The 11,167-nt window shown below is 40.1% G+C and overlaps 1 protein-coding gene across 1 annotated transcript; it reads right to left on the bottom strand.

Annotated features, from left to right (window-relative positions):
• Nucleotides 1–1,535: 1,535 nt before the first annotated feature.
• Nucleotides 1,536–5,571, bottom strand: LOC104425446 (leucine-rich repeat receptor-like tyrosine-protein kinase PXC3). Its single transcript, XM_010038135.3, has 2 exons — nucleotides 2,462–5,571; nucleotides 1,536–2,320 (listed from the first exon to the last, which is right to left on the bottom strand). The coding sequence occupies exons 1-2, from the start codon at nucleotides 4,803–4,805 to the stop codon at nucleotides 1,995–1,997; spliced, it is 2,670 nt and encodes an 889-aa protein (XP_010036437.2). The 5' UTR covers nucleotides 4,806–5,571; the 3' UTR covers nucleotides 1,536–1,994.
• Nucleotides 5,572–11,167: the final 5,596 nt, after the last annotated feature.

Raw genomic sequence — 11,167 nt, 5'->3', positions numbered from 1 at the left:
TCTTTAGCGACCTTTTGTATTGACAAATTTTTTGTTGCAAGTCTTTACATTATGAGATTTGAAGATTCGACGTTTTTTATGTCCCCATTATTTATTTTTATTTTTATTTTTGGTAAGGGTCCCCATTATTTTTTTTATTGCTATATCGAAGGAAAAATTTCTACCCATAGTTGATGTATCTTATTTCCTAGAAATAAGGATTATTTATTACAAATTGAATAGATAGGAACAAACTGATGTGCCCACAAGTTAATATCAATATTCTTTTTTTTCATTTTTATATGAAAAGTTGTCCATTGAAATCGTGACTCAATCAATCCATGTGCAATGCGTATGTTACAAATACTATATAACTTGAAAGCTGGTAAATTATCAACCGGTTACTTGAAAATCAAATTACTGTTCATGCTATTTTTACCAACGGTATCAGAAATTTACCAATAACTTTAGAAATCAATCAACTAAAGAAAATTTTCTAGATTTTCCCTGGAGAGGACCCTAGACTCGTTGGTTTCCCAAACATTGGCACCCCAGCTCTCTTTTGAGTAATATTTGGAGCGCATGTGGAATCATACGTCCGGCGAATGAAGACCAAGCCCTCGTATAAGTTGGCAGAAATTATGTCAAAGATTAATCGTCGAGATCCTTCTTCCAAGAAGCCAAGGAGTTCGGCGAGGTTTTGCTATTCGAAAATGCATGTGCAAGATCTAGCTTCATCTGACTGGAATTTTGAGCGCTAACAGAATTCCATAACGCAGCAGATATATTTCATTCTCAGAGACTTTGATACAAAAAGCATTTGAATGACGATGAGATCTCGAGATCCACGAACAACCTAAACTGAAGCAGGTCGTGCATGATGCATGCGAGGTTTGCCAATCTAGAATTTAAGAGAAAATTTGCTAGTACATGCCTCTCAAAGTGTAAGTATCAAATGGTTCTCGAAGCTTTGAGGAGTTGCCTAGTTCCATAGGCGACATAATGCAGCTGCGATATCTTGACTCGCGAGGAAATTGCCAAATGAAGAAACTACCACGTTCTGTTTGTAAGCTTCGGAGTTCGCAGTTCCTTGATGTCTCAGGATGCACGGAACTCAGGAAATCGCTCGGAGAGATCTATGGGATGATTATCACAGGTAGCTGTCCTTAAACGATGAAACAGAAGAGTCTAGGAGAGAGTGGCGTCCCGTTCTCGGGTTCTCTTAAGAGTTGGACTTCGGAGACAATGGGAAATCTGGAAATTTTGATCGACGGTAGTGCTGCAGCAACTGCTGCTGCTGCTTATCTCGCCCTAAACATTTAGCGGCTTCTTGTTATAATAGGCTAACTTCATTACCGTCGGGTGACTAAGCGATGTCACGGACCTCGGCAATTGCAGCTCGTGATAGCATTACATTCACCACAAACGAGAGTCAGGTATGGTAGGATATGGAGAATTGAGTTGGCAATGTCAGCCTGAAGCTGGCGAAGACTGGCCCAAGACCGCACAATACTAGTAATTGAACTAAATGGTGAAATACTTCTTTTGAATCGAAAAACTTGGAACGAAAACAACATTTTTGCATCTTAAATCCAATGCCTCCCATGAAAAGCGCTCAGAGTTCAACTCAAAATAAGCTAATAACCCTCTTCAAGGTCAGAAAACTCCCATTGAAGTGTAGATATGATTTGTATAATAGCAAAGAACTCAACACAGTTCCAACTAGAGAACATCAAAATTACATTTGGAGGCCCACTATAAAATAAGAAGCTCAGTAAAACTGATGCCTTCTAGGCAATTTTTTTTTCCCACTACTGGTGAATGTTATCAACATGAGCTCCAAACCTGATCAAATCTAGTCGATGGATGATGAGCATTGCAGTGAACTTGCCATGTCCCTCAAAGAATGACATTTTCCAGCAGATGCATTGTGCGTCCACCAGTTACAATCTTCTAGGCCCTGAAGATTACCAATTCTGGACCGTAGATCCAATGGCATTAAAAGTATGAGATGATCAGTTCTGCTTTACCTCTTGAAGCATTTCCACAACCTTCTTCATTTTTGGGCGTTTCGCTGGGATGCCGTCGGTGCAGAGCAATGCAATCTTCAAAGCGGCCAGCATCTCCTTTCTCCACGTAAAACTGACCGTGCTGAGCCTCGCATCGAGAATTTGCTCCGGGGTCTCCCCTCTTGCCGGAGCACTGTGAACCCACTTCACCAAATCCACCCCTTCATCGAAGACCTCATCCACTGGCATCCTTGTCGTAAGGATCTCGAGCAAAATTACACCAAAACTATACACATTTCCAGGTGCAGTGACTTGCATCGTATATGCATACTCTGAGCATTGTAGTGAACAGTCAGCAGATAAAACATGGAGATAGTTCAAAAAAGGGGGCTAAACAACACATGCCTCACGGGCAAGAAATATATATTCAGAAGGAAAAAGCGAACATCATTAGTGTTTTCAGAGAAACATACCTGGAGGAATATACCCGAAGGATCCCGCCACTGCACTAATACTTGCAGTGCCTCGAGATGGATCTAAGAGCTTAGATATCTCTACCTCCCCAACCACAGCATTGAAATTTGCATCTAAGAATACGTTTCCAGAAGATATATCGAGGTGAATCACTGCAACATGATGAAGGAAAGCCAAACCCTCAGCTACCCCTATAGCAATCGATAGTCTTTGAGGCCAGTCGGGTTCATACTCGGGTTTCTTGGTATATTCATGCAGTAACTGCCCTAAAGTCCCATTTGGTAAGTAGTGATGCAGCAAAAGGGCAACATCTTCGTAAATCACAAACCCAATAGGCTGCATTAGGTTATCATGACAGAGTCTGCTAAGCCTTTCTAGCTCTCTAATCATCTTGTTTTGATGATGAATTATGGATCGATCAACAGATTTCAGTCTCTTCACCAACAGAATCAGCCCCGAAGGCATAATTGCCTTATAAACTGTGCTGAAAGTACCGCAACTGAGCTTATTGGCATCTTTCATTGTGGCTTTGACGACAGCATCAAGATCTATGGCCTGTTTGAGGTTATCGACAAAGACATTCCCTGCCACTATTGTTGGGAGATCACTGGTTTCATTCTCTGGAACCCCTGCAGCTTTAGCCACCTTTTCTTGCCTCTCCCTCATCATAAATAAAAGAACAACTATAGTAACGGACACGAAAACTGCCAAACCAGAGCCAACAACGGCTAATATGACTCTGTAAGAAACCCTGTGACGGTAACCTTCATGGTCAGGCCCACTAGAGCTCCCACATGAGAAGGTCAACGGCTCTCCACAAAGCCCTTTGTTTCCAAGAAAGCTCGAATTGGAACTCTTCTGGAAAGGCCCGAAATTAGGTACTGGTCCAGTGAGAAGATTATTAGAGAAATTTACCTCTATCAAGCTCAACATTCCCCTAAAATCAGGTGGGATAGCACCAGAGAGCTGATTGTTGGAGACATCTAGAGAGACAAGCTTATCCAGTTTCCCTAACTCAGGGGGAAGTGGTCCATGAAGACGATTAAAGCTTAAATTCAGAGATATCTGTAAGTTCTTGAGGTGACCGATCTCCGGAGGAATGCTGCCGGTCAAATAATTGCTACCAATATGCAACTGAAGTAGCTTCACGCAATTTCCAATCTCATGAGGTATCTCCCCCTTTAGAGAATTCTGACCTAGAAGTAAGTACTGCAACCTTGACACGTTGCAAATTTCCATAGGAATGGTGCCATTAAATCTATTGTTACTAAGATCGAGTTTGTTGAGGTTCTTGCATGCAAGAATCGACAAGGGAATATCACCAAAGAGATAGTTACTGGAAAGAATCAATTCCTGCAAACTCCCAAGAATCCCAAGCTGCACGGGGACTGATCCTGTAAAACCATTAGAAGCTAAATTTAGGAGGGTAAGATTTTTGCATTGAGCAAAGTCGGAAACAATCTCGCCAGACAGATTGTTGTCGTCTGCTTCAAAATAAGTAAGGCTGCTCGCATTTCCAATCGCCCATGGAATGTCTCCTGTGAGATTGTTATTCCCAATCCGAACATTTGACAAGCTTTTGCAGTTACCAATCTCTTCAGGAATATCCCCACTCAGTTGGTTTTGGGTGAGAATTAAAACTTCCAACTTCCCCATTGCAAATATGCTTTTGGGAATTGATCCTTCAAGCTGGTTCGAGTGAAGGTTCAGCAATTGAAGTTCACAAACCGCACCAAGATTATCCGGAATCTTTCCTCCTAATCCGTTCTCATAAGCCGAGAAAACCCTCAAACTGCTCAAGTTACCAACCCAATACGGTATGGAACCATTCAACTGATTACTTGACACCTGAAGATCCTGGAGCTTCACCAAGCTCTCTAGCTCATCAGGTATTTCCCCAGTGAGCAAGTTATTGGAGAGGTTTAGCGCTCTAAGATTCCTGAGACCACCCAACTCCTTCGGAATCGACCCACCAAACTTATTCGTGGACAAATCAAGAAATTCAAGCTCAGACAAATTACCGAAACCGGGAGGGATGAAACCATGGAAGTTATTGCTGGAAAGGTCAAGCCTTTTGAGTGCTCTCAGATCAGAGATGAGAGTGACGTTACCTCTGAGGAATCGACGAGAGAGGTCAAGCTTTTCCACGGTGGAATTGCTCAGGCCACAGCCAATGCCGGGCCAAGAGCAGAAATCCGAGCCGTTGATGCCCCATCCAGGTATCCCAAACTCCTCATTGATGGCCAAGAGTGTAGCTTCATCACTGAGCCGAGCACACCCCACAAGCTCCAAATTTGACAACACCCCTGCTATTAAAAGAGTGAGAAGGCGCAACGTTGCCATTTTAGCCTATCGCCCCTTCTTCACTTGCATTTCCTCCAAAAGTAACCCTTATATCATCAGAAACGGAACCCACTTCTGCTTACTCTTCCCTTCTCGACAAAAACACTCACATTTTCATAAATCCACCGGAAACGACGAAACCCATTTCAAGATTTCTTCACTAGCAGCGACCATGTCCCCCCAGTGCCCGTCCCGATTAGTTCTCGACTTCAACTCTGTCGAGACCGGACTTTTCAAGAGGGAAAAGTTGCCGACGACAAGATTCGAACTTGATGTGAAACAGACGGACCCATTTAGATGCAGAACAGCAATAATACCGAGCGCTAGAGAACAAGGACGAGGGAACGAAGAACTAAGGTCAGAGAGACCAAAAAAGGAGCAGGGCAGAGTTCACAGAACGTGGGCTGTGGGCAGGGGAGCGCCCGTCCCTGCTTCCTCTCAAATCAGCGCACGGAATCGAGCGAGAAAACGACTTCGAGATTGAGACCCGCTCACCAGGAGCGCAAACGTGGAGGAAGAGGCGAGGGGGAAGTGGAAAGGCACAGAGCACACTGGACTACAGAGGACAATCGTTTCACGGGCCAGGTGTTTCTCTGTCTCTCCCCGAGAGAGAGAGAGAGAGAGAGAGAGAGTTTGGTGTTATGCTCGCGTCCTGTCACGAGAAATGCGGAGCCTGCGTGACTCCCTCTCTCCTGTTTTGGCTTTAACAAAACGGGGCACGAGAAAACCCAGCAAATTTAACTTGGGAAAGAGGAAGGTACAACGTCGGGGGGCTGGCTTTGCTTTTGCTGTTCCAAGACGGGGGGGTTCATGTGTTAATTAATGTTTTGTTTTTGCTTTTGCTTTTGTTTATTGAATCATTCTGTTCTCCACATTGAGCTCGCTGTGGTTTTTTATCAGGTTTTTTCTCCCGAGATAACATTGAAAACTCTTCTCTCAAGTGCTGCAGGAGATATGGTAATATACCAATGTCTGTCAACATCAAAGGAGTATGCATCAGCTGAGATTATGACCATTGAGATGATGCTCAAAAGCCTTGCTTCTCGCTGTGGCTTGTTTTATGCTATGTCCGTCATATTTCGAACCTATCTTTTACTTTTTGATTGAGTTTGTGTTTCGATTCGATTAAAAGTAAGTTATAGATCTTCTAATCCTGACTTCTATGTCTCGTTCTCAAAAGACACGAACGAGCCAATATCTGACTTAAAAGCCTCCCTAATGCTTTTGAGAAATAGGCATGCCTTAAGATTCTCTACTTTAAAACTGTAGTCTTTGACAATCTATTTTTCTTCTTTTCCGGCTTATCATTATGCAGGGCTCTTGCACCACAATCTTCATTGCATTTATCGGGCATATTTTTACAACATGTGCGATTTTTGCATGCTTACTGAAGATATTTTGAGTCAACTTCTACATACCAAACTATATTTTTCTTTTAGTCTAAGGTAACGCTCTCCACTCAAGCATTTGGGAATTTACAAAGAGCCATTCTCTTATGACGGGACATATTGTCATGAGTAATAATGAAAAGAAAAAAACTAAACATGACACTTAAAACCTCACACCTTTTCTTTTCTTTTTTTCTTTTTTTTTTTTTTTGCACGTTTTACTTGAAAGTGAGTACCCTTTTTTTTACATTATTCTACTAAGTTTCCCTTATTGCATTAAAAAAAAAAAAAAAAACTCAAAAGCTCCTCAATTTGAGATCTTCTATAACTTACTACCATATGTAGCGTTTTCATTCCAATAAAGCCTTGTTATTAGAAGTGGTACATTAGATTTAAGATCTTATGAAGCAACATCTTGACAAGGCAAATGGGGAAAAAATGCAAAGCTCTATATCATTGTGCCGCACAGGCATGGGATGTTATGGCCTTGATTGTCAAGCTAGCCACAGACGGAGGAGGATAGGACTTGCACACAACATCAATGGCCGTGTAGTGAGGCTAGGATATATAAGCCCTATCCCATTCCATTGCCACGCGTAACTAAAAAAGTGAGAGTAAAGAAGGAAACTATGGTGCTATCTAAATTATCACTCGATAATTGAGAATATCATTATTATTTATCTCAATCCAATGAAAATGATGGATATATTAACTCGCGAGAATCAACATAGATGATGTTGTATAAGCATTCCAATCCCTAGCTCTCCCAAAAGTAGGTTTCACTTTGGTAATCATGGCCAAAGTTCATCTCAATCTTTTTAATCACGAGGATACTCTAAAATTTGTCATGAAAAGGGTAGCCTTTCTTCTTCCCCTTGGGCTACTTTAAAAATATATATATATTTAAATGGGCAAGACAATAAAAAAAGAAACAAACAAACATGTCCATGCAAAAACAATAACGCAAACCTAGGATTCTCTCAGGTGGGTCTGCCATGTTCATTATCCCCCAAGTGGACGCTTGCCTTTGCGGTCTTTGAACAACACAAAATATCTCTCTCTCTCAATTTTCACCGTCGTAAATACCTCAAACTATATTTGATACGAAAAAAAAAAAAAAAAAACCTAAACTTATACTTGTGTAAAATATTTACCCTTTATCAAAATTCTGTCAATATACACAATTAAAATCTACTCACATAAACGATGTTGATATGACACTCACATAACTAAAGTGAGATAAAAACAACATTATTTTGATTTGAAAGTTATTTTAAGAAATTTAATAAAAGGTAAGTGTGTCACGTAAGTACAATATATTAATTAATGCGACATATTAACCACTATTCGCTCCTCCAAAGTTGCCACGTACAAAAATCGAACTCGAAATTCCAGACAATTACGAGATGTAGTCCCCTCTCAGCACTGCAAATTTATTATGGCCAGTCCTTCTCTATACTATATAAATTTGCTGAGAAATAATAAACCATGTAGTTCATAAAAAAAAAAAAATTCTCCTAAGAAAAAACAAATTACATTCGGCGCACATGACTGGTGGAAACAGAACCAAGTAAGAGGCCATGCGTCATAAAAAAACAATCACCAAATTGATTTTTTTTCTTATTTTGTCTTTTTAACTCTGAATATTCTCCGTAAACTAAAGTCTCTCTTTTCTTTACTTTTCTTTTTTATATATTTCTCCTGTACGGGCATTTTGATGGAGAATATTATATTTTTCTGTACCATTTAATATATTCATCGCCGAAAGACAAAATCCCCCCCCCACCCATGAAAAAGATAATTTGTGCACATAATTGCCGTGAATCATTTCATGTTGGACTGTGGGCCCTTTTGCCCAATTTCTTTTCAGATACCATATACTATAAAGATAAATCAATTTTTTGACCATACGCGAAAAACTTAAGTACAAAAAATAAAGGGGCATGGACAACATCATTGTGCCAATAGATGCCCTAGCAACTTTTTGCTCATGATAAGCGGATATGCAGCGTCAATATATGCGGCAATTTTCCACGTGGACCGCTGGCCTAAAGTCCAAACTTTTCAATCAACGTTTTCCTAACTTTATATTTCATTAAACTATAAAGACATTTTTTTAATTTTTTTATTATTTTTGGTGTTGTGTTTAATGATTAATGTTTGAATGAGCAATCGAGACTTTAATCGAAAAGTTGCAATGGCAATGGTCGTGGCTAGGGGCGGGAATTTCGCAAGCTATTATGGAACTTCGGCTCGCGTGCCCAGACAGCAATTTCTATTGCTTGCACTACTATTGGCGGGGCCCCCCTTATGAAACCCTTTTTAATTTTTATAATAAATGCATTTAATGGAGCGTTAACTAATTCGATGTGACGTGATGTATTTTCAATTGGGGAGCGACCCATCACGGAGAAAGAGGCTCTGAGCTTTGGAAGGAGGTGAAATTTAGAAATATATTAATTGGATTTTCATGTATGCATGAGACTCCTCGTTTGATTTTAGCTAGATTACCTAAGAATCCGCAATGGAGTGACTAATTTGTTGTCCTTATTTGGTCGGCAAGCGGACAACGAACTAGATAAATAATTGAGAGTCAAGATTTTAGCTAAATTACAAATATAATGTCCCTGCATTAGACTCCACACTTTGCATGAAGTTACACATCCATCGAAACCCAAGTCTCAACCTTTCTATCTCCTCTTTGTATGCACGACGGCAGCGGCGATAGGGGTGGCGGCGGCAGGGAGGTGTGGCATCAGTGACGAAACTAGAGGTTGGTCACTGATGCTACAACCTATGCCATTCCATCTTCGTCGATTGTGGCTAAGAAAGCAAGAATTGGAGAGATGATAAGAGAAGGGAAGCAGTGCCAACAAAAATGGCAACTACGGTCAAAGCAGTTGTCGTGGCAGAATAGCAATGATTGGATATTTAAGTTAAGGTTTTTTGTTGCTTTAGGAACGAGGGTTTACTATGGTATTGGTAGAAACAGATTATTAGATATCATTGATCTTGAAAAATATCATCTCTCATCTAATTAATCTAATAAAAAATTATAAATCATCATGAAATTTACCCTTTGAAAATTATCGACTTATCTATGTTGTTGGATTAAACTTCGCAAGCAACACACCTATTACATTAAGGTGCAATAAATGATGCACAAAAGAAGGATGTTGATTTGATAGGAGGTCATATACAAGCATTCACTAAGAGTATGTAACTCATTTTGTTCATCAATCTTATCATCTCTAGCCCAATATAAAACGGTTTGGCTTGATCTATATGCAAGTCTTTAATATGAGTGCTCAATTGTAATCACTCAAGCTCAAGGAACCCTTTCTAATCAGAACAAGAAATTGAGATATAGCAAACTTTGCATTGACATTGCCATAGTGTTGGCGGCTATCTTTTCTCCAGCAATGCTCTTTCTCATTTGATGCATGGTTTAGTCAATTTTGTCCACCCTTGCCATCCTAGAAGCCAGTTAGGAGTTGCATTTTGTCCAATTCTCTCGCCCAATGGCCGCTCTCTTTCTCCCGTCGGGTGAGCATGGACTTAGTCCATCCACGAATCACACATCTACTAAAAGATATCCTACTTTGATGCCATTCATTATAACCCAATCCGTTCCTATGTAAGCTAAACTCAAAAAATAAGTATTCAAGCATGACCATCAGGCACCATTAAGTGATTATTTGAGGCGGATTTTAGTTATAAATTGCTCAAGAAAGTCTTTACCATCGGATGAGGGCTTTTAGATGCCATGTTACATCAATATATGTGAGAAAGAAAGACCTTTGGGGATTTTAAGATGAATCTGCCTTTTGATATGGTTAAGATTAATGGCAACGGCAGCCCTTCTTTTTCATATACCTGCCTCCTCTTCAAGGAATGAAGATATGTTTCATTCTCCCACTACCGCAAAATTACTATAAAAGGAAAAGCAATCGAGATTAGAGTTGAGCCATAAAACAGAACATGTATTGCAATCTCACATCAAATAGAAAAGGGCTTACCATGCTATATATAAACCCCCTGCCAAATGATAACCACTTTAGTACTCCTTCTCGAGGGCTTGGCTTACCTAAATCATGTCGGTTGATGATAGATGGTATTATAAGCAAGATCCTCTCAGTAGACATTTGGTTTGAGGACATCTTATAGTCTTAGTTGATCCGACAAGTGTAGAAAATGATCGTTGAATAAGAGGAGTTAAATAAAGTGCAACTACTTACAGATTATTGGGATACCGGAGGATGGTAATGAACTAAACCACGATGAATATTGCTGAGAAAGTTTGTCAAACAACGAGCGTGATGTCAACTCCGCGAGGGCATGACCCACGTGGATCCTCTAAGTCGTTATACTATCATCTTTGAAGTAGAATGGCATGCATATTGATATAAATATCAAATGACTAGAATTCGGTTGTTCTTCGTAACACCTCCTTTAGCCCATTTATGAACTTCCTTCTTTTCTTGCCTTAGATTTCTACAATACTTTGCCCACGGATAATGCATATCGGATTCAAACAATCGAAGATTTCATTGCCATTAGTCTTTGCGCCAGGGGAGAGTTAAACTACAAAATATCATACGCATCGTATTCAAACAGTTCTGAAAATTTATAATCATCGAACCCTTAACTCGTGCTGGGGGAGTATTAAACTACAAAACATCATATGTATTGTATTCGAACAGTTCTGAAAGTTCATAATCATCATACCCTTAAAGGACACTGTTTTCTCTGTTTTTTTTTTTTTTTTAACAGGGTTGTCTCTGTTAGTTTGCAAGAGGCATATTTGGCTCCATGGACTCCGTCTCCGTCTCCCTCTAAAATGTCCAATCATACATGGGCTGATAATTTTCATTGAATGTGTGTTTGGTTTTGTCTAGTAAATCCTCCAGCCCATGCATGATGCTTCATGCCAAACTTAGTGCACCTTCAAGAGCTTTGATTGAACCAAATGGT

This window comes from Eucalyptus grandis, chromosome 11, assembly GCF_016545825.1.
Source record: "Eucalyptus grandis isolate ANBG69807.140 chromosome 11, ASM1654582v1, whole genome shotgun sequence".
NCBI classification, from domain to species: domain Eukaryota; kingdom Viridiplantae; phylum Streptophyta; class Magnoliopsida; order Myrtales; family Myrtaceae; genus Eucalyptus; species Eucalyptus grandis.
Note: the sequence above shows the minus strand (reverse complement) of the source record. Positions and strands in the feature narration are given on the sequence as shown.

Excerpts from the sequence above, each read along its gene's own strand:
- LOC104425446 (XM_010038135.3), bottom strand. The coding sequence starts at position 4,805 with ATGGCAACGTTGCGCCTTCTCACTCTTTTAATAGCAGGGGTGTTGTCA. Across the intron at positions 2,321-2,461 it reads CTTCGGGTATATTCCTCCAG|AGTATGCATATACGATGCAA; the intron begins GTATGTTTCTCT and ends TACAATGCTCAG.